This window comes from Chaetomium fimeti (assembly GCF_033439085.1).
Source record: "Chaetomium fimeti strain CBS 168.71 chromosome Unknown B0H64scaffold_12, whole genome shotgun sequence".
NCBI classification, from domain to species: domain Eukaryota; kingdom Fungi; phylum Ascomycota; class Sordariomycetes; order Sordariales; family Chaetomiaceae; genus Chaetomium; species Chaetomium fimeti.
The window spans coordinates 55,377-79,368 of NW_026944340.1; the positions used below are offsets into that span (position 1 = coordinate 55,377).

Genomic DNA, 23,992 nt, shown 5'->3' on the forward strand with positions numbered 1-23,992 from the left:
TACCGATCGCATAGTGATAACACCACGAGCGGCCCCACGACTCTGCTCGCGCCGTATGTCACAGCTGGCGTCGAAAAGGAGCTGAAGATGGCGAAGGCGTACGTCACAGCCCATCAGATAGAGGAGGAAAGTAAGGAAGAAGAATGGGATGTCTCGGAAAGCTCCAGCTGGTCGGCGCCACCGCTCTTTTTGTGGCGGCTAAGTACGAAGATATCGACTGTCCGTCCGTTCAGGACATCGTCTATACGGTGAATTCGGGCTATAGCGTACATGAGATTCTCCAGGCTGCGCGTTTCATGCTTAGCATGTTGCACTTCGAGCTAGGGTGGCCCAGTCCTATGAGCTTCCTCTACCGTATTGGCAAGCTATCCTGGATGAGCGTTTTGTGAGCAGCCCTTCCAGCTTCCTAGCGGCTAGAGCGCACTTGTGCAACGTAGGTTTGCTTCTACCAGCCCTTGTCGCTAATGATGTCTAACCCCGGCAGGGTACTCTATCCGGGATCCCGGCTGCTTTTTATCGCACATATCCGCCTTGGGCCTGCCGTCCGTTATCGCCCTCGCACCCATGTCCGGCAAAAGTCCGATGATCTGATCGAGGACCTCGAGCACGAACTAGGTGGCACTGTGACGGAGTACCTGCGAGTCCGCGTGGCATACTGCCACTCTGGATTTCCCCAGAGGCAGAAACAGACGACGGCGACGGTAAACAGCACGGTGCCAGATGGCATCGCCAGTATCCAAACCACCATCCAGACCACGGCTACCGCAACTATCAAGCGGCACAAATCCACTTGACCATGGTCGGCACCGCCCTGCACGCCGCGCCCAACCGCCTATTCGAGGTCATTGCCTCGCACTGGGGGCCTGAGAACGCGCATGCCGTGATGCAGCGAGTTATACGGTCCAGGACAACCCCGTCTAGCGTAACAAACAGGCCTCCCAACGTTCCACCGACTCTCCAGCCCATGCCACTCCCCCACGGACAAAATACCATTGATGAGCGCCATCAAGAACCCAAAACCAGCCAACAATCCTCCCTCCCCCGTACCAGTGCCGGTTCCCGGACGGGGCCGGAGACGGGAAAACGGCGCGGGCTTGAGGGTAAATGGTCGGTGGGTGATGCGGCCCCTATGGGGGATGTGACAAGGGATGGCGTAAGCAAGGGTAAGGGGTCGGAGGTGGGAATGGTTGGGAAGGGGAGCGGGAGCGTAAGGACGAGGAAGGGCAAGGGGAAGGAGAGGGGGTGGGGGTGGTCTAGCTGGTGGCAGTAATGTATAGATTGGGCATTTTCTTTTACATCACTTGAGTTTGGCTGTCGAATATGTAGTTAGAGTCATGGGCAAATAGCCAACCTTTTATCTCACTTTCTTGCCTCCGGGTTTTTAACCATACTGCGTCAGCTCCTCCTGCGATGGCCCCTCCTGTGCTGGCCCCTCCCGCTTTATGCCGTCTTGTCTCATCCCTAACGGCTCCCCATCATCGTCAAACTCAGCCCACCGAAGAACTCACAGGCCACCATCCCCGTGCACGTTGCCGGCGTGGCACATCCAGAAATACCGCCCCCAGTTCTCGCGCTTCTTGGTCACGACGCGCAGTACGGCGGGCACGCCACAGGGGCAGCGCGGGGTGTTGCGCGGGTGGAAGCCGTCGCGGTAGTGGCGGTAGGTGATGTTGATGCGCCGGTTGCCTGCGACCGGGTGTGGGTCGATGGCCTGGGTTAGGTTGATGCTGTACTTCCATTCTTCTTGCATGTCGGCGTGCATCACCAGAAGCAAGTTGTGCGGGAGGTGGATCGCGATTTGCCCAGCGCGGTCGGGGTTGTTGTCGTTGGTGATCGGTCATCTTGCGGGAGGATGCGGCGGATGGGGAACTCGCGGGTGACGCCGAGTGAGAAGGCGCCGATTACGGCGCGCGGGCCGAGGTAAGCTAGAGCCCGAGCGCCCCAAGATTTCCCACATTCTCTCGCGTCGCAAACCTCTCCCAGAAGACGCGGGATTCGGCCCCGCTGTCAAAGAAGAGAAAAAGATGGATCGCGCCCTCCAAGAAGACGCGCTTCACACGCCAAAGCCGACGCCGAAGCCGACGCCAAAGCCGACGCCCGCGCCGAGGTGAAACGAGAAGCCTATCGAAGACTGCAAGCACGGTGTGGACGTTCGCGGACCGTACGTCCTCAAACGCGATTTAAAGCTTATACTGTGATTATCTGGCGATCATAGAAGGAGACGTCGTTTTCTGCCTGTTGGAACTCGACTCTGGTGCACCGAGTTAGGGCTTGTGGCCCGTGCTGGGCTGAAATGCAGCTGTGGGGCTGCACGACTCGCTGGCCCCAGAGGAGTCGCAAGCAGAAACCCGTTCTCGTCACCAAACCGTGCTCGAAACCCCACTTCGTTAACCCTCAGATTAAATCTTCTACCTCGGCGGTTAGCCGTAAAGCGCCGCTGGAGTCAATCATGGCTAACCCTAACCCGATGCTCACAGTTCCATCTTCGGGTACGCATCGCCGCCTTCTATCTAACCGTCGATCTAGATGGCAATGGCTTGAACGATGGTTCGGACACAGAGGAATTGTTGGACGCTCAACTCGCTTCGAGTAGCAGTACCCCAACAAAGAAGAGGAAGGAACCAAGCTCTCCTAAACCGGCGAGAAGCAAAAGATCCACAGCGGGAAGAAAGAAGGCGCGCCTATTGACTAAACCCGACATTGATTTGATCAAATAGACAATTGCCCTTGCCCTAATATCAATCGCACGACGGAATTCTGATACCGCTATGTGGGCTACCTGCACCAGCATGTTCCTCCAGGCTTCCTTTGGCGTGCCGCTGCGCGGCACGGTCCCTCTTGTTGTAGGAAAGAAGCTGTGCATAAGCACAGGCCAGTCCCGTGTGCCACACTCCTGGGGAAGGCTTGAGTGGCAACGCTCAGCCCCTTCTAATCTCCACGTCGTCCATCAGAGCGAAGATTCTGTGATGTTTGCCGTAGCTTGCAAAGCACCAAATAATTGGGTCGTGAGTTGATCGTAAGACGAGACCATGAAGCCGACCAGCCCGCCTAGCGCCAACAGAGCGAGATTGCGAAGGATCGATGGTGGAAGCCCGTATGATCCCAGGACAAGAGTAGCTGTGGGAAAGATAGCGAAAGGCCACCGGCGCAGAGTCGTCGCGCGACTAAAAGATTCGTTGACAGAAGATGCTACGACAGCAGTTTCTTCCAAGGTATCGAGAATATCGTTGGTGATGTTGCTTACTTGCTTTAGCATACTCGAGTGGTCTTCAAACTTTTCGGACAGCGTCTCAGTTGCTATAGCCAACCGGTCCATGCCGTGGTGGAGGGTTTCCTGCCGTTGGGCGAGCACGGCTGCCTGTTTGTCTGACAGTTGCTTGGGAGAGTGAGCGGGCGAGCCTAGGGTTGAGGGTTGTTATAGCTTACTATCTGCTTCTGGAGAGAACTGGAGGATGTCATGGCTGTAGACAACACAGCTACCAGAGCCCCCATGTCATCGTTAACTCTTTGAGATGCGCGCTGTAGAGATTGCTCATACGCCAAGGCTAGTTGAGAATTGCTCTCCAGAACATTAGCCAGCAACATTCTCAACAGCTGCTGCAGGTTGTCGGCGTGTTGGAGCCCATCGTTGATGGACTTCGAGGACTGTCTTAGTGCCAGGTTCAGGTCTCCCGAGAGGTAGCTTTCCAATTTTGCCAGTTCTTTACTCAATCGCCCGATTTGTGGCGTGAGCTGCTCCAATCTTTCCACTGACTGGCGGGCGCGGCTATCAAGGTCATTTAGCCGCTGCTGTAGCTCGGCCTCGACACTATCGGTAAGCCGAGCGATAACCTGTGTTAGTCGCTGGTAAAGCAAAATGTTTTTTGCTGCGATAGTATTAGTGGCGTTTAGTCGCTTGGGTCAACAGCACTAACCCTTCTCATGGTCCGCCCTCGCAGCCTCGCAAAAGCGTAGCGCCTTGTGGCGATAGCTGACCCAGGTATTCCAAGCCGCGTCTGATGCAGCCAGAGCTGCGAGACATAGCCCAATCTCTCCCGAGCTCACATGCAGCTGGGGTTCGTTCCTGATGGCGATTTGACTAAGCGACGGCTCCCGGAATTTTGCGCACTCCGCCGGAATCACGAAGTTTCCTCTCTCAAGATCGCAAATGGCCAGACTAGCTGCGTACGAGTCGACAAAGTCGCGCACCTTTCGTCCGCTGTCAGTGAGGATTGTCGCTTCGTCCTTGCCGTCCACTAGTTCGCAGTTGTTCACCAAGAGCCGCGCCGCGACGCGGTGGCAGAGAGGATGTAACTCTAGTTCCTGAAGCTCGGTGAGCGCAACGGCATAAATATTAGGTAGACGGGAGCTCGACGGCCGCTCATATGGCTTGTCTAAGGTTGGCACTACCAAAAGATAAGTGTTAGCCGCATCCTCAAAGGTCTCACCCAACTTACCAGCCCGGCCACTTCTCCCATTTCCCCAAGTAAATCCGTTGATGCAGAGCACCAAAAGTGCTAGAATTAACGAACGGGCCTGCATCGTGAATGTTGTCCACCGAAGTTGAACTCTGAGAGGAGAGAACGAGTGGAAGACGAGGGAAGTGGGAATTGATTGTTGAAGAGACGACGCATTCTGAAAAAGGCTAAAATTCGGGTTGGGGGTTATGGAAAGATTTCGGGTTTTCGTGTTGAAAAGCAACCAAAGCCCTAATGGGCGTGCCAAAAGTAGTTTCACTATACAGTGCGGTAAATTGTGTGATAGAGAGGACGGAAGGAGGGCGAGGGAGCGAGTGGATTTTACGCACAGTCGCCTCATTTTGAGGTACTACTCCGCAGAGATTCTGAGGTGTACCGATGGAGCCAGTTGGGAGAGGATGGACTAACTCGACCGAGTGCCCGGTGTCTGGTTATTATTACTGCCTAACCTTACGGCACACTCCTCACCATTGCCATATACCCGGCTTAGCAAACCCCGGGCGCCCCCATTGGGGATTACCTCGAAGTAAAGAGTAAAACTAGTATTAAATACACCGACCAAACTCCTCGCCGCCTCCTCCACATCCTGATACCCCGTCTGTAAATACCCCCCCCCCCCCCCCCGCCGAAAAAAAAATCTATCACCCTTGCCCCCCGTACACCCAGCAGAGGCCTCCCTCCCACCACCACCCCCATCACCCACCATAATCTCTAGCACCCTCCCCAACCACTCCAACCTCCTCCCCCACCCCACAAACTCCGCCCCCACCGCCGTCAGCGGCACGATATCATACGCCCCGACCAGCGCAGCATCCTTACGCAGGAGCGTCTCCTCGACAACGCGCACTTTGCGCCGGAAGGCGGCTAGGTGCAGGACGTCGGTGGCGGACGCGACGGCCCGGCAGATGACGGACGGGTGCGCGGTTGCGGTGTGCGCGGTGGAGGTCAGCAGGTGGATGTGTAGGTCGCTGAGGTGGGCGAGGGAGGAGAGGAGGGCGCGTTCGGGGGTTGTGAGGGCGTTGGTGGGGTTGTTGTTGTCGTTGGCGTTGTCTGGGGGGGGGGGGGGGGGCGGTTGCGTTTGAGGAGGAGGCGGAGCGGAGGAGGGGGGAGGGGTGGCCGGAGAGGGAGAGGAGGATTTCGTGGAGCATGGTTATGTTATCGATATTGGAGGTGGTGGCCGATCTTGGGAGGGTGCTTCTTGGCCGCTTGCTTGACGCGGGCGGCCCGCTTCTGGGCGCGGCGGTCGTTGAGTGCTTGGAAGAAGAGGATGAGGGTTCCGAGGAGCCCGGGACGACAGCACATCGGGCAGCTGTAGGGCCGGGTGGATTGGTATGCGAGGCCAATTCTGGGCTAATGTAAGCGGGGGCTTACCGAATGTAGTCCCTTTCACTGTTCGGCGATTCGTAAAACGCCTGGGTCCATTGCGGGTTGTGGTGTGCAACCGTGACGCGTTTTATTCTGCAGGGTCTCCAAGTCACGTGGGAAGCAGTATTTCGTACCGAACACCGATCGCCTTTGTCACGGTGAAAATGCAGGGTCCAAAAAGGCAGGGTTCAAGCACAGCAATGCAAATCGTCAGAAAAGTATTACCTCCCGCCATGCCCAAAGGCCCAATCCCATTCTTGTCCGCGCACTGGATCAACCCCGTGTGTGTGCCAAAGCGATGTATTAAAGGATCACGTACATCCCAGGGCAAACTCTTCATATTATGGACATCAGCTTGTGGCAGCATCTTCTTGTGACAACATCTCCTTGCAGCGATATCTCTTTGCCTGCACGACCGTAACACCTCGAGCCCTAATTGACTTGGACGAGCCTTTGCCATTTTTAAGAAATGGAATTTAATAAGTGGAACGACCACCTACGCCGAGAGGCGGCAAAATCAAAACCTAAGATCCGGTGTCCGGCATGCAACCCAGAAATCCCTCAGGATGGCGCCGTCAAGGCTACGTTCACGAGCTTCGAAAAGCATTACTCGGATTCTCCTACTTGTTGAAAACGCCGCGGAAGGAGCGGACTTCATCCACACCCAATGGGAGGCTGCGCAATCGCCGGGCGAGAAGTCAGGGGCCAACCGCAAGAAGGCGCGCCCCCCGAGAGCAGGCTCTAGGGACCGTATAACCAAGAGCCCCACTCCAAGCATCAAGAGGGAGGGTTCGAAGTCTCGGAGTATGTCACCCCCCAAGCGGTCCAAGGCCCGGCCCGCCCCCCCGGCGGGAGATGACAGCCTTGCCGACGTTCCCAGGGGTGCCTAGGGGAAACTGTGGACCGATGGTTAGACGAGGTAGTCATCGGGGCCTTGTATTCCGCAGTTGGTCCCGATTCCGTACGTCAGAAGACTTGACGACGCCGCATATGTCCTCGACGTCATGGCCCATGGATTGGGTTGGACCCTATCACGGTGTACGCCGGCGCCGACGAGAGCTAGTCGGCGTAGCCCACTGGATGGCAGAGTGTCCCACTAACCTCCCCGGATCTACCCTCCGTCGCGCACCTAGATCCCGTCTTTACCCGAGTGGAAGAAATGGAGGAAGCCATAACAGGGCATTAGAACGCACTTAGAATCAATAGATTTGGCCGCGTTTTGACTGAATTGTGATGCATTAAAGTGCTGGGTGATGGTTTTGGTGTACGGCTTTTTTTGGACAGGGGGTGCCACCCCCTTGACCCAACCGCGAATTCGTCAAACAACAACGGAGATTATTGGACTTTAATCTCACCCTTGCCCACCTAACATCCCTCGACAAAGCTGACTCCAGGGCGATCATGTCACGCTCACCGGCTCGTATCCCAGCTTAACCCCGCAACTCTAGTTTCCCCACACGATTCTAAGCACGCCCCTACCCCACCTTCCGAATAACCATCACGGTGACCAAAACAACCAGCACGACTAACCACGCCACAGCGGACGCGACGCAGACAACCAATATGTTCCACCGCTGGCGCCTCGTTAGCAACTCCGCCTCGCCGTGTGTGTACCGCCACGGTGCGGCGTCAAACGTGCCCCAGTAGACGAGCGGTGCGATAAACGGGAAAAGGCACAACGCGCACATGGCGTAGTACCACACCTGACGGCGCTTGCGGGCCTCCCATGACGGGAAGAAGTTCTCGGTGGCGGCGAACCCAAACGGGACGCCTGCGCCGACTGCTGCCCCTACTCCCGCTCTCGATCCGCTGGCGCCGACTGTTTCCGTGGTGGGGACGGGGTGTAGGTTGGGGGGCGACATTGTCATGGTAGTGGCTACCGTCATGGTGCGAGCGGTGCGGCGCTGGTTGCTAGAATCACCGCGATGGGGAGTCGAGATTCTCTTAGACGAGCCCATCCTCGCGAGTTGGGCCGTCCTCCCGTCGCCGTGCTTAGCGGCCTTCTGTAAGCTAATCAACGGAAACGCAACACTATGGCGGGCAGTTTTCTGGATGGCCAGCGCATTCTCCTTGTGCTTGTAGACGGTCCAGTCAAAAATGTAATCGTACTGAAAACCTTCACGGACAAAAAGGTTGCGGAAAATCGCTCGCAGATACCTGTAGTCAGGTTTGTCCTTGAAGTGGAGTGACCGGGCGTAGTTCAGGTAAATGGCAAACTCATTGGGCAACCCACGGCAGAGCTCATCGGTAGGTGTGCTCATCTTCTTCTCCATGATGCGGCCGTGCTTCTCGTCCCTGGTGGAAGCCTTGAGACCCTGCCACGGGAGCGAGCCACGACAGAGGTAGAGCATGACGTAACCGAGTGACTCCATGTCGTCGCGGCGGGACTGCTCAATACCAAGGTGGGTGTTGATGGAGGCATAGAGTGCCGTGCCGGTCAGGTCCTTTTTCGCTCTGTAGGGGATGTGGGAGTGTGTCTTCGGGTCGCGGTACTCCTTTGCAAGGCCAAAGTCAATCACATTGACCTGGTTGCTACGCTTTCCAAGGCCCATAAGAAAGTTCTCGGGCTTGATGTCGCGGTGGATGAACGATTTGGCGTGGATGTATTCGATGCGCGAAATGAACTGATCGGCGAGCAGCAGGACCGTCTTGAGCGAGAACTTGCGATTGCAGAAGTTGAATCGGTCCTCTAAGCTGGGTCCTAGAAGATCCAGAATCATAGCGTTGTGGTCGCATCCAGTACCGAACCAGTGAACAAATGGGATGCCAACACCTCCAGCAAGAGACTTGTAGACGCGAGCCTCATATTCAAGCTGCGGGTGCTCTGCCTTGTGACTCTCGAGCTTGATGGCCACCTCTTCGCCGGAGATGATGTTGGTCCCCAAATAGATATCGCCGAACGATCCCGAACCAATCTTGCGACCAATCCGGTATTTGTTTCCGCCGTGAATCTCCTATTATCCATCAGTAATCAATCCGCCTCACGACCAAGAAAAAAGGCTGGTGGTGCTATCCAAGCCAAATTCTATTTGAGAGTTCGTACCATCGCCATCTTGCGGTGTAGTTTGCATTAGGCTGGCCGCGTCGTTTATTTGATCGCGCGGTGTGCGGTGGGCACGCCTCGAATTGGTTGTGCAGGTTGTGGCGAGAAAGTCGCTTGCGCTCCGCAGGGTGTTCGGCTGTTGGCACCAGGCCAGTTTCTTTCCCGGCGTTGTTTCCCCTCCAACTTTTGGCACTATTCTGTAACTTAGCAGTGCGTAATTACTGACAACACCATGGCACCGGTCTACCTTGATTGCCGAACCTTTTACACTCCTCTTGTGGGGCCGAATCCTAAGCCTACACGCCGGTATCTTGTGGCTCAGAATCGCCCCTCCTCAACCATCTCTCGAACTCCTTTACGATCGCCACCTCCGTCGTCACTGCATAGGTGGTATACAGTGGCGGTATCAAAATGTTGCTAGACGACGTAATCAAAATCTTCAACGATGCGAATCTGATAACGACACCCTTGACGTCGGCCGGGACTTGTGAAGATTCATATTTGAGAGTGTGGCCGGTACAGGCAAGGGCTTGGATTTCTCAATGACCCTACTGCGATGCTGACACACCATACCCGTCCACACCGGATACTGAAAAACGTACAACATCTTACCCTTTGAGCGAATATATCCCCGCTTGTTCAATTCAAACTGTTTAAGGCCCTTGAGCTGTTATGGGACGGTCGATCTCCGACTTAGGGCCTACAAACAGCTTATTCCCTCAAGCGGGAAGCTCACCGCCCCTACCCTTTTGAGCCCTCACTAAATAAGCCGCTCGTTGATCGTAAGCTAGAAGAAAATGGCCCAGAGCCGTGAGCGAATATATCCCGGCTCGTGGACCTCCGGTATGCGTGGCTAAGACCTAGACGAGAAACCAACTACCGAGACCGAAGATTCTCGCTCAAGACCATCATGCTCATCGTTGACCAGGCCATCTCGCGTATCCAATACATCCATTCGAAGGGCTTCCTGCATCGCGATATCAAGCCAGACAACTTTTTGATGGGGCTCGATAAACAGGGAAACCCTCTACACGATTGATTTTGGCCTCGAGCGTTGCAAGGATATGAAAGGCGTCCCATTGGACGGCACTAGGCGGTATGCAAGTATCAACAACCACAACGGCCGTGGTAGGTATTTTATCACAATGCTACCCGTCCGCTTGCGAATGCGCAGGAAGAACAGTCTTGGGGAGATGGCTTGGAGTCCCTTGGGTACGTTTTCGTGTATTTCGCTCGGGGCTCGTTGCCATGGCTGGGTCTGAAGGCTGCTATGAACGACGAGAAAGACGAGCGGATCAAGGAGATGAAGGAGGGCCTGTCGGGCGAAGCACTCTGCGACGGCTTTCTCCCTGGAGAATTTGCCGAATACATCGATTACACTCGGCGCCTGACTTTCGATGACAAGCTTGACTACTCGTACCTTCGCCGGCTTTTCCATCGCCGATTTCGATCGAAAGGGTTCGAATATAACCACGTTTTCGACTGCACTGAGAAGTTGTTCGACGAGATGGAGAGCGAAGTCAATCCCACGGCGCCATTGACGCAGAGGTCACAGAGAGCCCCAAAGACAAAGATGTCGGGGAAAGGCCTACGATGGAGAGGTTGGGCAGCTCCAATTCCAAAGAGGTCGAAGAGAGATCTACGATAAGGAGGTCAGGGCAACACAATAACCGCCGGACTAACAGGATACTTAGGTATCGCCTCGGTACGCAACCATCGTCATGGAGTGTCCGCCCGAAGTTATGCTCCAGCGGTTGACCAAGCGGGCGATGTCATCAAACCGGGAGGATGACGCCGGAAACAGAGCTAAGAAAAGGATTGATATTTTTACACACTTGATTGTGTCGGTTCAATTGCTGAGTTTCAGGCGGCGTTCCAGAGCTTCATAGCGATGGAAATAGAGGCATTCAAAACTTGGAAGCTCGATTGAGTGTATCTAGGGGTTGGGCAACGAGTAATTGATAAGGGTTAGGGCGATGTCCTACTGCTGAAGAGAGAACAATCATCAATTGAAAACATATGGGTGATCCGTACACCCCAGCCACCCACAGCCGTGAGCTCTATCTGTGTGATAACCGATTCTGGTGGTATCATAGGCGTCCTGGGGGAGCCGCGAGGATGGCGATTGGTTCGTGAACGAGGTGACGAGGGTATTCGAGGCAAACCAGTTCGCGAAGTACAATGGCAGGGCCAAACTTTTACGGGCCCGTTGGCCTCCGTGCCGCTCACCACGCCGAACTATGGAACAGGGCGGTAAGTGGGAACCGCGCCTCGTCGCGGGCTTCGCCCAGCCGGCCAGCCGGAGGCCAGGTTATCGCCCGGCGCTCGACGGTGGTGTGGCAGCAATCGAATTGCCCCCCAATTCCCCGCCAACCACTGACCAGGATCACGGCCTTCGTCGCGCCGCCAGCGCCGTTGGACTTTTCGCGGTGCGGAACTGTAGAGACATGGCGAGTCTGTAAAAATGGGCTTTGTTGTAGTCTGGAGGTTCGAAATGGTGAAGACAACGCTGAGGAACCAAAGGAACCTAAGGGCAGCTATTCTCGACGAGGCCAGATGGGGCCCAAGTCCGCTGAGGCGCTGTTACCCAGCAGAGGTACAGCTGTGTTACATGGTCCGTGCGCTGCCCCTCGTTCAAGAGGATGAGTCGGTCGTCAGCGATTCGAGCGATTGGCCGAATCAAAACAAGTCTACGGCGCGTCAAATCTCCATCACTGCCAAAACCCAAATCGACCTACAAATCATCATTAGATCTACCCCAATGGAAGTAGAAACACCCACCCACCCTCGCATTTAATAATCTTTTACCCTACATCTACTAGGAATTAATATATAAGATAGTTTTAACAGTAATTATTGTCTTAAACGCTACTAATTCTAACTCTAACTCTAACCTTAGATAGTATACTAATATAAAATTGCTGGCGTCGCTTCGTTCGTCAGTCGCGCGGCCCTTCGCTACGCTACGGGGCGCTTCCTTCCTCTCTCCCGCTCCTGGCAATTTTCCTGTCCCTCTCCGGAGGACAATCCGGGTTAGGGTTGAATACGGGAGAGACGAAGCGCCAATATCTGTCCGTCGGCCAACAACTCCATCCACTTGAACTTCTCATCACACTTATACCAATCCTTTCTAGTATAGTCTAAGTACTCATGCCTCTACACTCTCGTCGTCGCTACTTATAAACCCACTTGACTCCTCTGAAGGACCCACCCCCGCCACAGCATCTAACGCCCGCAGTCGCCTAGTAGCGTGATCCAACAACTTCAACCCCATAGCTCGTGATGGTATCTCGCGATAGACCCTGCTGCGGTCGAAGGGCCGCTCAAACATCAGCCCGCCGACTGTCTTCACCCGTGAAACGGCCACGTAGGAGAGGCCAGAAGCAAACTCTGGCGCAGAGATATCGCAGACGACCTTGTCGAGGGTGATGCCCTGTGACTTGTGGACGGTGATCGCATAGCTGACCAGCAGCGGGAACTGCTCTCTTGAACATGAGTTGGCGCCGACCATGAATTCCTGCCGCACTCGGAGGATGGGAACAACCAGCTTCTGTCCACTACGGAGCGGCTCCCCGTTCGGCATCGTGAAGGCCGGGCCGTCGTAGTCATCGAAGGCCACCATGATGACCTCGGGCGGGTCTCGCAGCACGTCGGCACCTTCTTTCCAGGATATGTCGTAGACTGTGCCCTGTGCGCCGTTGACGAGCCCGACGTCGGCCCACAAATTCCGCGTCAGCATCACCCTGCAACCAACACACAAGGGCAAGCGCTTGGCCAAGTTGCCGGCATTTGAAGATTCAACCTTCTCCGCACCAACACCCTCGTGCGTTGCCTCGACCTGAATGGCGGGGCTGTCCAGGCCAAGCATGTGTTGGTGGTTGTACTCGACGACCTGGGCCTTGGTGGGATAGATGCGAAGCGCATCAGCAAAGCTGTCAACCTCCCCGGGAGAGAGCTTGACAGAACACCTCGAAGCAAGGAGCTCCCAGGAGGGTACGGACACATCAGCCTTTCGCAGTTCTTCCAAGGCCCGCCGAAACGGGGCCTGGTCTTCGCCCTGCTGCCGCTGTATTGTGGTCAGAAACACCGACTTGTCAAATGAGAGGTACGCATTACGCCCGACAATCTCGATGTCCTTCAGGTCGTCGCCTGTAGAGTAAAGCGCCTTGTTGAGGACAGGGGGGAGCTGGAAGAAGTCTCCGATCAGAATGACACTGAGGCCGCCGAAAAACTCGTCGCGACACTCTGGGAACACCTCCCGCAGGCGCTGGTCGATCCACGCGAGGGTTTTGAGGCCCAGCATGCTCTTCTCGTCGATCACGAGGTAGTAAATGCCCCTAAACCGCCGCTGCAACGCGTTCAGAACTGTCGGGGTCTCGGAGAGCGGGCGGTAGTTCCCGTCAACGGGGAGCCGTAGCAGGGAATGCAGGGTCTGTCCCCCAATCTGATTGCTTGCCACCCCAGTTGGGGCTGCCCTGACGATGGGGGAGCATCCGTCAACCAAAGCCGCCTCGGCCTGAAGGTGAGAAGATATCACCTTCACCATGTACGACTTTCCAGTCCCGCCTCCTCCATCAACCTGTAGACGGAGTGGCGGAGGCTGACGACCTCGAAGCTTCGCTCTGAAATGACGCATGGCTGTGTCGTACACCCGCCGCTGCTCGGTGTTCAAGGTGTCCCGAGCTTCGAGAGGCAACCCTTCCACATCGTAGTAACCCGGGGTGTCTCCGCGGAGCTGTGCCTAGTAGTCTCCGGTGGTAAACCCCTCGTGGTAATAGCGAGCGATATGCGGTGCCCAGTCGTAGTTGACGTCGATATCTCGGCGGCCGAGCAGGTCGGCCTGTTCCTCGGCAAGATGCATATCGGGGACCTGCCGGGCCACCTCCTGCCAGTCCTCGAGGGTGGTGTCCCCGAAACCCTCTCCGGGCTCGAACTCATCCTCGTCCGGCAATGGATCCGGCTCGTCGACAGTGCCGTAGTGGTCGTCTGGGTGGTTGTGGCGCTCGAGGCAGTACTGGTAAGTAGCAGCATAGTTAGGAAACTGCCGATCGTCGACCTCAAGAAGCTCGGTAGACTCGCGATGCGGATGGTTGAGCAACAGTTTGACGCGGCAGAAGTCAGAGAATTGCTGGTGTGAGCGGGCCGGCTTGTAGCGCGGGAAATAATTAAGGACCCTCGGCATCGCAGGAGGCTGCCATCTCGCCCATTTGACCGGGTTCCGCGCCTTGAAGTTCCAGTCTTGGAGGAACTCAAAATAGGAGACGTCCTCCATCCAGTCGGGCCGCCGGAGGTACTTGTCGTAGGCTGTCTGAGACTCCTCAATATCGCCCTCCGCCGTGATGTCGATTGGGCGAGACTGCCGGTCGCGGGGCCGGCAGTCGACGCTCTGCACAACTCGGCTGTCCTCCTGGAGAGGGAGTCCCAGCAAGATATGGCAGATCTCCTGGGCAGAGTAGTCCCTCTCGCCGACCAGCTTGTTCATAAGCTTCGACACGAAGGAAACCATCGGATTGTGGTCCGAGATGTGGGGCAGGATGTTCTGTGCAATCTGCGCATATGTGCTGGTCTGAACCTCCGACTTGCTGCAATACTTCGCAGCGTAGTTGATAACAGCCTCCACACTCGTGCAGGGCGAGCAGTCTGTGTTGGCCAGCCAGCAGAGAGCCACCAGTGGGTTGTACTGATTAAGGTGGGTGTCATTACGCTCGGCCTCGAACGACCACCAGCCCTTCCCAGGTCTCTTGATGACCTCGGCATTCTCTCGAGTAGGGCGTGGGAACAGAAACCGACACGTGGGTACTGGTGGCGGCTGGTCTTCCGCAGCGGCCTGTTCTGCGGCCTCTCTAGCGCGCTCGGCGTCCCTCTTGGTCACCCGCAGGCAGTAGGTCGTCGAACACTGATGTCGCTGACAGCGGTTGATGATTCGGTTCAACCACTCCCAGGTGACATCCGCCTCCAGAGGGCCAACAGACAGAGGGTTACCCTCATCAGCACCCTGATCCCGCTGTGGGTTGACCGCTGTGACTTGATGACCCCAGACCCTCGCGAAGTGCGCTCTCGCCTCGGGAGTCGCCATATCAGGAGGGGGGCTTCCTTTAAACCAGTAGAGCCCATGGGAATGGCTGCTGCCGCGGCCTTGCCACTCGTACCGGCACCAGAAGTCGGCAAGGTTGAATTTCCTCTTGAGCACGATGTCCCTGAACAGCATGTTCCGCGAGTGGAAGTGCCAAGCCGCGATGTGCGGGTTCTCCCGCAGTAGCCGGCGGGCTTTGGCCATGCGCCTCGGCTCGTCGAGGGTCTTCCACTCCTCATACTCGGGCATGTGCTGGTAGAGGCTCTGCCAGTGTAGATCGGCTGGGCTCAGCGTAATAAATGTCGAGGGCACACCGAGGCAGTGCGCGAAAGACTCGCACTCGCGGCGTCGACGGTACCAAAACGGACGTGTGCCCTTGATGACACCAGCAAAGCGAGAGATCCGGTTGAGAATCGCCTGGGCCTCTGGCGTGTCCGGGTCGGCAAGCGCCTGCTGCAGGGCTTCCTTGGTGAGAGGCATGCTGTGGCTCTTGCTGACGTAGAACTTGCTGTGGCCTCTGGCCTGTTGCCGCATCAAAGTGTTCAGAGCGATGAACCGGAAGCTGTGATGCCTGGCGAATCGGCCATCCTCCCACTTCATCGCATGCTGGATGTAGTCCTGGTAGGAGATGCTGCGCTGCCTCGGCTCAACGAAGTCTGCAATCCCCCGAGGAAACAGTGTCGGGCAGGCTAGAGAAAGTAGCGCATACTTCTGGTTGAACTCGTCCAGGGGTGTGTGCTGAATGGAGGGCATCTGTAGCTGGTGGGCAGCCTGGGGGTCGACAGGCCGCAGGGGCACCCGCTCGCCGGCCTCGTCAGCCCTGTCGCTGACTCGGCCCTGGAGCTGGTTGAGCTCTGAGTCGTGGATCAGCAGGTGCGGTACAGCGGCATCGTCGACGGCCTCGGTAGCATCGCCCTCCTCCTCGACCTCGTGGATATTTAGCTGGTCAAAGACGTCGCCATCCTCCGGCAACTGGGAGAGGTTATCGTAGTGGCAGGTGAAACCCCTGTACCCAGGATGGTGCTCTGCAAGGAACTTGAGCCACGCTTCGACTGCTGCTCGACGGACTCGGAAGCGGCGGCCAAATTGCCAAGTCCTCTGCTCGACACCTTCGGACCCGCGCGGACGGAGGATCACAATATCCAAATCCTTTGGCAGCAACGGAAGCTCGGAGTAGACCTTGCCAACGTCGCGCAAGAAGTGGACGACGTGCCTACGGTACTTGTATTGCTGCCCTCTTACCTGATACTCGTTAGCTAGTGAGCTCTCATGCAAGGAAGTACTATACCGTAAAGACATTGACGCTGACATGAACCCGCGCAATAACGAGCTCTTCCAGCGGCTCCAACTGAGGTAATTCGGGCGGGACAAAGCCGAAGTCAAGGTGGTTTGTTGCGGAGTAAAAGAACGGCTCGTCCTGTCGCTTCTTGTCGTCCTTGTCGTGGCAGCGCTTGCAAACACCGTCCGCCTTTAGCTCGACGTCGAACCACAGCTCCTTGCAGCGCGAGCATCGCTGCATCCCCTCTGCGGCGAGTGCTTCGTCGAAGTCTCGTTTTATCGCAATGTCTTCTGGTGATAACGGGGCCTCTTGGTCATTGCCTGAGAAGCGTGGACCAGACTCGTCAAAGTCGCGGCAGGGTGTCTCACGGTCGCGAGAGGGTCGGCCAACTGGGTTGCGTGCTTGTGGTGGGCGGCCACGCGTGCTACCACGGGACGGACCAGGGCGAGAGAGTCGGGGACGGCCACGTGGCCGACCACGGGGCTGCAAAGATGATAACCGAGGGCGGCGTGAGGGAACCGGCCCAGGGCGGGGGAGCTGTGGTTGGGAAGCCTGCGAATTGTCATCCTCGTCTTCCGCGGGGCTCTGCCTAGGCTGTGCAGACGAGGGGAGGCCATCTTCAGCATCCGCCTGCTGTTGTTGACGAAGCAGACCACTTATAGTGGGGGTCTGCGACGGCTGTCCACCGTGACGGCGCTGGACACGATGCTGTCGCTGGATGGCCGCAATCTGCCCACGAGCAGCCGCCATCTCCGGCGCATCTGTCTCGACACGTCCGCCTTGGTGGTACATGCCGGCAAGCACCCGATGAGTAAGTAAGGTTCTGACGGGGCGCGAGATGAACCGGATTTGGCAATGTCGGGGGAGCGACCGGGCCACGGGCGATCGCGCTGGCGGCCGAGATACGCGTCGCTGATGCAATATCCTGTAAAGCTGAAGTCAGCAGAGGTAGAAGTGGCTAAATATGATGTTGATTAATACTGATTCCCTCTGGTGTCCTCTGCAATCCAGACACTTCGTAACAATCCTGCTACCGCGCACAGCGAAGAACTGATCGAGAGGTTTCTCGACGCGACATTCACGGCACACCCGCTGCGCTGGCATAGCGCCCTCCATCACAGCAGCATATACCGTCCATAACGAGCGTATGTTGCGACCAGGAGGAAGGCAAAATAAGTGTTAATGAGGAAGAGTCGCGAAATATATGTTTTGATGAGTGCAGGATTTGTGGTCAACGCAAACAAACAATTGTTTGTCGTCGGCACCGACAGCTTGTCCAGCTTGCGCTCGGCTATCGCCGCATGCAACCGGCCTCGGCTAGATGTGGGGGGCTTTGTGGGCCGCACGCCGGATCCGGTATATAGTGGGCCTCATAAAGCCGCCAGCCAATTCCCGGACTCGGATAAGAGGGCTCCGCTAATTCTTATCAGTTTCCATCGATTTTTGCATCGTAATTTTCTCGAGTTTGGTAACAATATTGTCCTCCGGACAGGATAACAATAATGTCTCAACAGTAGGCTTCTAAGCTTATAGTAAACTATAGTTGTAATTGCTAACTGGAGAACTGTTACGGGAGGTGGTTGCCTGTGATGGTACTGTCACGAATATGCCAACAGGCGGGACCACGGGGCACGGGACGCCCCGGGCCAGGGACCCGGGCGAGCCAATCAGGAAGGACGGGGGGAGGTGATCAGTGAGCTCAGTCTGCTTGGCAACTGAGCAGACTGAGCACCCCGGCCCAGCCACCAATTAGGATGCTCAGATCGACCGCAGAGATCAGTGAGCTCAGTGTCTGAAGGAACTGAGCACACTGAGCATCTAGGGAATTAGATAGTATATAGTCACTCGTTCTGGAGAGCTCTGGGAGTTCTCCAGTTAGCAATCACAACTACAGTTCGCTATAAGCTCGAGAGCCTACTGTTGAGACAAGTCTTTGTTGTGCACCCTTTGGCTGCACCGAACCTAAGCACCCTTGAGAGAATACCTTCAACCGATACTGAACCCTAACAGGACGGGTCCAGAGACAGGTTCGTCACAGGTATAACTATATAAAGTTATATATGATATGGCTCCTATAGCTATCCAAAATTAGTAGCCGGGGCTCGGTAGGGTCGTCGGGTGTCACGGCACTGGACCGTTGGTCCCCGGGTCACGTGCCTAGTCACGTGCCTGGCCGATGTACCCATCTTCAGGTTCTGCATCCCTATACACAGTAGTTTCTTCCCTTCTTCATAGAGCAACGCAGTCATCTTCTCAGACATACCCTGGTCCTGTGACAGTTTGCTCTATCATCAAATTGTCGCCCCGTCGTGCGCCACAGCCAGTGAACCCCTCCCGGGTTTTGCCCGGCCATTTTCACTGTCGTACGACCCGGCGACCCGAAGAGCCTTTCCGATACGTCCCCAGCGAACCAGGACCAATGCGAACCCCAACCCCGAGCCCCAAGATCACTAAGAACCCTGAGAACCCGAAGAACCCCGAAGCCCAAGACGACTGAAAACCCCCGAGATTTATCAAAATGGGCGACTCGATACCCACAGACCCCAGAATCGAGCTCGCGAAGCTCTTCGAAAATCAACGATGCCCGAGCCTCGCCCTTATTATCCGCCAGACGGACTCAATCCGTGTCACCGACCCAGTCGCCTACACCGAGGCGCTCAAGCCCTACAGCGATCTTCTCAACTCCATAGAGGACTCGATCTGCGCCCTCGCCCAAGAACGAGACGATTTCGAATCCCGCAGCAAGATCTCTGAGGCCAATTTCCAGACCATCGCTAAAGAACGGGATTCGCTCAAGAACATCATTATTGAACAACAACGACAGTCGCTCGAAGGCCAGAGACGCACAGGCGCTCTTAGCTCTAGCAAGGGGAACTATCCCAGAAAGCGAATGTCGACCGACCCCCCATCGAAGTTTGACGCTAAGGACGGCGCCTACCACAGGGTCCAGGAGTCCTACGAGACCTGGGAGGCGAAGATTATAGGTGTTTTCGACCGCGACTTGGACTATTTCGACACCCCGAAGCTCCGCATCGGCTACATCGCCGACCAGTGTGATGGAAAAGCCTTCCAGTTCATCTCTGGTCACGTAACTGCCTTCCGCGGGAACCCCAACGATCCCAACCTCAAGTTCCATGATTGGGAGGCGATGCTGAAGTTCATGCGCCAACAGTATGTCACAACAGACTCCTCCCAGTTCGCCAAGGACAAGCTCGACCTGTTCTCCCAGGGAAACCGCAACTATTGGTCCTGGAAGCAAGAACTGGACGAGCTGTTCGTCAAAGCCAAGAAGACCCGAGCGCACATCACTACGACCCGCAAACCAACCCCCACCCACTGCCCATGCCCCAACGCACCACTCAGCCTCGCGGCCCCAACAACCGTGGCCGCGGGAATTTCGCACCAAGCTTCCGAGGTCGTGGAGGTTTCAGAAGCGGCAACTCGCTTTCCCACGGCCGGGGCGGCTACGCCGCCCAGCCGCGCCCTCGAGTTTACCAGCCTCAGACCAGCCACATGCCCCCCTGGCACCAGGACCAGTACCAGCTGCGCGCTGCCGATCACGAGGCAGGTCATGCCATTGGCGAGGTTCAGTCGGACTACACGCCGACCGATTCTGACGATGCCAGCCAGGCGGGTCACAATCCGAGCCACAACCCGAACCCAGTCTGGATACAGTCAAAAGATCAACCCTTGCGCTAAGTCGCTCGCGAGGGTCGAAACTCTATGAGGGAGAGGATGAGAGGATCCGAGCTCTGCTGCTGGACCCAACACCACTGGTCCTAGGTAAGCAGTCTTTTGACCTGCACGCCGCAGATAGCACCAGTAATAAAAATTCCATCCTTGTCCATACATCTCTCGCCTCTACGCGCACACAGTCCCCCACTTCCACCGTCGAAACGGTGAGCCTCGTTGACACCGGCAGCTCGGCCTATGCCTTCGCAGACGACCAGAGCATTGCGATCAAGTATGGAGCGCAAAAGAAGCGCCTAATCCAACCAAAACCGCTCCGCCTTGCGGACGGAGTACCTTCCAGTTTCGTGACTCACTACTTCGTGTCACGGATGACCATTGGTAGTCACAGCGAGGTCGCGCTGTTTTACGTCACGACACTGTCCCCACGAACCCCCATCATTCTGGGCCTACCATGGCTCCAAAAACATAACCCGACCTTAGACTTCGTGAACCTCGGCGTGATCTTCACATCGGAATATTGCTCGCACCACTGCATCAACTGGACCACACCCCCCGAGGAACGCTCCGCCCCCATCGGCCGATCCACGATCCCAACAGTCAAATATCACCAGCCCACAGTCGAAGACGCCGAAGACGACGAGCACACACTCCTCCAAACCGATTTTCCGGAGTCACTAGCCACCAAACCTCGCCGCCGAGTCCACTGGGCCGCGGACACAGAAATCATACCGAACCCAGTGTATACAGATACACCACCCAAGCCAACACCGGCCCCGCCGCCCCAGCCGCCCCCGCCGCAGCCTTCCGAGATACGTGAAGGACCTGTGCGACACCCGACCCACCGTTTGATGCCGTTCGCCAGACCGGGCGCCCTGAAGACGGCTACCCCATCAGCAGGCCCCGAGAGCAGAGCAATGGAAACATTCCCATCAGCTCGTCCAACCTCACACCCCCTACCTGCGCGCCTCGTGCACGGCCACCGACTCTCACCCGCTCGCTCTAGCCGGCCGAGTCGCGTCAGCCAGCCAGACACGCAGCCAGTGGAGCGCCCCAATACTGACGACATCCGCTGCGTCCGCGGCTTGAATTTCGCTCAGTTCTGTAGACAGAAAGGCGTCCAGGTCATGAGGATTCATATGACTGAACTGAACGGAGTGTTTGATCAGGAAGAGAACCGGCAAGCCTTCTCCGAGCTCCCCATGGACGCAATCGAGCTGCCACGACTTTCCGAGACAGCCTATCGCCGTCTCGTCGAGGGAGACTACACACTAGATGAGGCGAGGAAAGTGATGCCCGAATATTTTCACGATTTTCTGGAACAGAACCTAGGCTCTAGCTCTGAACTCCTCCGCCGCAAGATTGTCGACGAGGATGTCCAAAAGTTTCTAAAGAGCAAGGCACCAATCACACGAGAAGATGTTTTGAAACAGCTCCCGTCAGAGTTCCGCCACCATGTCGAACACTTTCTTACGAAGAACTCCGAATCGCTCCCGCCCCACCGACCCTGGGACCATAAGATTGAGATCATGCCTGGCAAGCAAGCCCCGTACTTCAAGAACCGGCCATTTTCGCCAGCCGAGCTCCGTTGCGTCAAGAAATGGATTGATGAGATGCTTGACAAGGGCTTTATTCGCGAGTCAACCTCCCCAGCAGCGGCCCCGCTCCTCCTGGCCGCCAAACCCGGCGGCGGCGTACGCATTTGCCACGACTACCGAGGCCTCAATGAGGTGACAATCAAGAACAGGTACCCATTACCACTGATCCGCGAGACCCTAGACGCACTCTGTGGTGCCAAGTTCTACACGAAACTCGACGTTATTGCTGCCTTCAACCGCATCCGTGTAGCCGAGGGCCATGAATGGCTCACAGCTTTCATCACCCGTTTCGGCCTTTTCGAAATGCTCGTCACACCATTCGGCCTCTGTAATGCACCAGCTACGTTCCAGAACTACATCAACCACGTGCTCCACGACGCCCTGGACATCTACTGCACAGCTTACCTGGACGATGTTCTCGTTTTCTCCAAGACTCGAGCCGAGCACACCCGCCATGTCGATGAAGTTATCCGACGCCTAGGCACTGCAGGCCTGCAGATCGACATCAACAAGTCGGAATTCTACACGACAAAGACCAAATACCTTGGCCTAATCATTTCGACAAACGGGATGACGATGGACCCTGACAAAGTTGAAGCAATCCAAGTCTGGAGGGACCCAACCTCAGTGAAGGAGCTCCAACAATTTCTAGGCTTCGCAAACTTTTACCGACGCTTCATTGAGGGATACTCTTCGGTAATAGAGCCGATGACTCGCCTTTTGAAGAAAAGCGCCGCCTGGGCCTGGGGCCCAGACCAAGCAGCAGCGTTTGCGAAGCTCAAGACAGCATTTTCCACAGCACCAGTCCTCGCCTACTACGACTACACTAAGAAGACAGTGGTCGAGACGGACGCCTCAAACTGGGCGTCCGGCGGAGTCCTTTATCAGAAAGACGATGATGGCAAGCTCCGCCCCGTCGCCTTTTTCTCGTCCAAGCACACAGCCCCGGAATGCAACTACGAGATTTATGACAAAGAACTTTTGGCTATCGTCAAGGCGCTTGAAGAGTGGCGCCCAGAGCTGCAGGGAACCGAGGAGCCTTCGAAATCGTCACGGACCACAAGAACCTCCAGACCTTTATGACGACCAAGCAGTTGAACCAGCGGCAAGTCCGTTGGGCCGAGTTCTTGTCTCAATTCAATTTCGTCATCACCTACCGCCCTGGATCCAAGGCCACGATCCCCGATGCGCTTAGCAGACTCCCAGGCGTGAAACCCGCCGGCGCCGACGACGAGCGCTTGAAACACCGCGAACAAGTGATGCTCCCGCCCGGGAAGGTCAACCCATCCATCCTGGAAGAGCTACTCGGCGCATCCCGCCAGGAAGGCGACTTGGAGTTCATCGCCACCATGGACCCCGAACCGGAACAGAAGTCAATTGACGAGCTGATCCGCCAGGGCTACACCGAAGACTCACTGGCGCAACAGATGCTCGCCGCGCTGCGAGAGCGAGGCGAGCGCAACAAAGATCGCACCACACGCCGCTGGCCCAAGGCAATCCGAAAACTCCTCCGCTGCGACAAGTCCGAATGCTCGATTGTGGACGGCCTAATCTATTTTCGAAATCGGCTGTTCATCCCTGACGCGCCCGAGCTGCGACTTGAAGTGGTACATCGCACCCACAGCAGCGGCCCAGCCGGTCACCCAGGCCGAGTCAAGACCTTGGATTTGCTGAATCGCACCTACTGGTGGCCTGGGATCTCACAGTTTACTGCCACGTTCGTACGCGACTGCGCTCTCTGTTTCCGAACGAAAACGCCCCGTTCTGCGCCCCCCGGCTTCCTCAAGCCCTTAGAACTCCCAGCCCGGCCATGGACGGATATTTCCATAGACCACGTGGTCGACTTGCCCGAATGCAAGCGCAACGGCAGGACTTACCGACACATTTTCGCTGTAGTCGATAGGCTCACAAAGATGCGGCACTTGGTTGCGGTCACTTCGCTCGACACAGACGAGCTGGCTGAAGTCTTCCTGCATCATGTCTACCGCCTGCATGGCGCCCCAGAGACTATCATTTCTGACCGCGGTTCATCCTTTGTCTCCGAATTCTGGCGCCGATTCAGCCACCGCCTCAATACCACCCTTCGCCCAAGCTCAGCCTTCCACCCCGAGACGGACGGCCAGACGGAGATCATCAACGCCGCTATGAACAAGTACCTCCGCGGTTATGTCAGCTTTACTCAAGACGACTGGGTGGACTGGCTCCCCCTTGCCGAATTCGCTGCCAACAACCAAGTCAACGAGACTACAGGAATCTCACCTTTTTTCGCGAATTATGGATTCAACCCGCGCCTCGGCATTGAACCCCTGGGGCCCGTGCCATCTGCACTTCCAGCCCACGCCAAGAAGGAATTTCTCCGTGCGGATGCCATCGCTGGACGGTTCGAACGCATCCTTACTCAACTTAAAGCTCTGGCCAAGATTTCGCAGCAACGATACGAGGATAATGCCAACAGGAAACGAGACGAGGGCGGGACGTTTACGGTCA

General features: G+C 56.4%; 10 protein-coding genes across 10 annotated transcripts; 5 read left to right on the forward strand and 5 right to left on the reverse strand.

Annotated features, from left to right (window-relative positions):
• The first annotated feature begins 24 nt into the window (after positions 1-24).
• B0H64DRAFT_51932 (uncharacterized protein) lies at positions 25-560 on the forward strand. Its single transcript, XM_062808374.1, has 2 exons — positions 25-433; positions 485-560. Exon 1 carries the CDS (start codon positions 144-146, stop codon positions 387-389), a length of 246 nt encoding a protein of 81 aa, XP_062654087.1. The 5' UTR covers positions 25-143; the 3' UTR covers positions 390-433; positions 485-560.
• On the forward strand, positions 431-1,379 carry B0H64DRAFT_51924 (uncharacterized protein). Its single transcript, XM_062808373.1, has 2 exons — positions 431-433; positions 485-1,379. Exon 2 carries the CDS (start codon positions 797-799, stop codon positions 1,268-1,270), a length of 474 nt encoding a protein of 157 aa, XP_062654088.1. The 5' UTR covers positions 431-433; positions 485-796; the 3' UTR covers positions 1,271-1,379.
• B0H64DRAFT_446892 (uncharacterized protein) lies at positions 1,293-1,750 on the reverse strand (the record flags this gene model as incomplete). The annotated part of the gene is made up of 2 exons (XM_062806955.1): positions 1,293-1,311; positions 1,509-1,750. The coding sequence occupies 2 exons, from the start codon at positions 1,748-1,750 to the stop codon at positions 1,293-1,295; spliced, it is 261 nt and encodes an 86-aa protein (XP_062654089.1).
• Positions 1,751-2,947: 1,197 nt separating this feature from the next.
• Positions 2,948-4,521, reverse strand: B0H64DRAFT_331871 (uncharacterized protein; the record flags this gene model as incomplete). The annotated part of the gene is made up of 4 exons (XM_062801026.1): positions 2,948-3,376; positions 3,427-3,866; positions 3,915-4,348; positions 4,433-4,521. The coding sequence occupies 4 exons, from the start codon at positions 4,519-4,521 to the stop codon at positions 2,948-2,950; spliced, it is 1,392 nt and encodes a 463-aa protein (XP_062654090.1).
• Positions 4,522-5,065: 544 nt separating this feature from the next.
• B0H64DRAFT_411597 (uncharacterized protein) lies at positions 5,066-5,891 on the reverse strand (the record flags this gene model as incomplete). The annotated part of the gene is made up of 2 exons (XM_062804858.1): positions 5,541-5,891; positions 5,066-5,488 (listed from the first exon to the last, which is right to left on the reverse strand). Coding segments are annotated over exons 1-2 (488 nt in total), but the record flags the coding sequence as incomplete, so codon positions are not given.
• A 117-nt stretch (positions 5,892-6,008) lies between these two features.
• B0H64DRAFT_411598 (uncharacterized protein) lies at positions 6,009-7,015 on the forward strand. The gene has a single exon (XM_062804859.1). The coding sequence runs from the start codon at positions 6,389-6,391 to the stop codon at positions 6,710-6,712; it is 324 nt and encodes a 107-aa protein (XP_062654092.1). The 5' UTR covers positions 6,009-6,388; the 3' UTR covers positions 6,713-7,015.
• A 24-nt stretch (positions 7,016-7,039) lies between these two features.
• On the reverse strand, positions 7,040-8,703 carry B0H64DRAFT_411599 (kinase-like domain-containing protein). Its single transcript, XM_062804860.1, has one exon. It carries the CDS (start codon positions 8,540-8,542, stop codon positions 7,298-7,300), a length of 1,245 nt encoding a protein of 414 aa, XP_062654093.1. The 5' UTR covers positions 8,543-8,703; the 3' UTR covers positions 7,040-7,297.
• B0H64DRAFT_349894 (uncharacterized protein) lies at positions 8,571-9,056 on the reverse strand (the record flags this gene model as incomplete). The annotated part of the gene is made up of 2 exons (XM_062801417.1): positions 8,866-9,056; positions 8,571-8,776 (listed from the first exon to the last, which is right to left on the reverse strand). Coding segments are annotated over exons 1-2 (213 nt in total), but the record flags the coding sequence as incomplete, so codon positions are not given.
• A 665-nt stretch (positions 9,057-9,721) lies between these two features.
• Positions 9,722-10,771, forward strand: B0H64DRAFT_411604 (uncharacterized protein). The gene is made up of 2 exons (XM_062804861.1): positions 9,722-10,466; positions 10,560-10,771. Exons 1-2 carry the CDS (start codon positions 10,136-10,138, stop codon positions 10,655-10,657), a joined length of 429 nt encoding a protein of 142 aa, XP_062654095.1. The 5' UTR covers positions 9,722-10,135; the 3' UTR covers positions 10,658-10,771.
• Positions 10,772-18,615: 7,844 nt separating this feature from the next.
• On the forward strand, positions 18,616-20,069 carry B0H64DRAFT_411610 (uncharacterized protein). Its single transcript, XM_062804862.1, has one exon. It carries the CDS (start codon positions 18,736-18,738, stop codon positions 19,942-19,944), a length of 1,209 nt encoding a protein of 402 aa, XP_062654096.1. The 5' UTR covers positions 18,616-18,735; the 3' UTR covers positions 19,945-20,069.
• Positions 20,070-23,992: the final 3,923 nt, after the last annotated feature.

Coding starts and splice junctions, on each gene's coding strand:
- B0H64DRAFT_411598 (XM_062804859.1), top strand. CDS start 6,389: ATGGCGCCGTCAAGGCTACGTTCACGAGCTTCGAAAAGCATTACTCGG.
- B0H64DRAFT_411604 (XM_062804861.1), top strand. CDS start 10,136: ATGAACGACGAGAAAGACGAGCGGATCAAGGAGATGAAGGAGGGCCTG. Junction 10,467..10,559: donor GAAAGGCCTACGATGGAGAG/GTTGGGCAGCTC, acceptor CAGGATACTTAG/GTATCGCCTCGGTACGCAAC.
- B0H64DRAFT_51924 (XM_062808373.1), top strand. CDS start 797: ATGGTCGGCACCGCCCTGCACGCCGCGCCCAACCGCCTATTCGAGGTC.
- B0H64DRAFT_411599 (XM_062804860.1), bottom strand. CDS start 8,542: ATGATTCTGGATCTTCTAGGACCCAGCTTAGAGGACCGATTCAACTTC.
- B0H64DRAFT_51932 (XM_062808374.1), top strand. CDS start 144: ATGGGATGTCTCGGAAAGCTCCAGCTGGTCGGCGCCACCGCTCTTTTT.
- B0H64DRAFT_411610 (XM_062804862.1), top strand. CDS start 18,736: ATGGGCGACTCGATACCCACAGACCCCAGAATCGAGCTCGCGAAGCTC.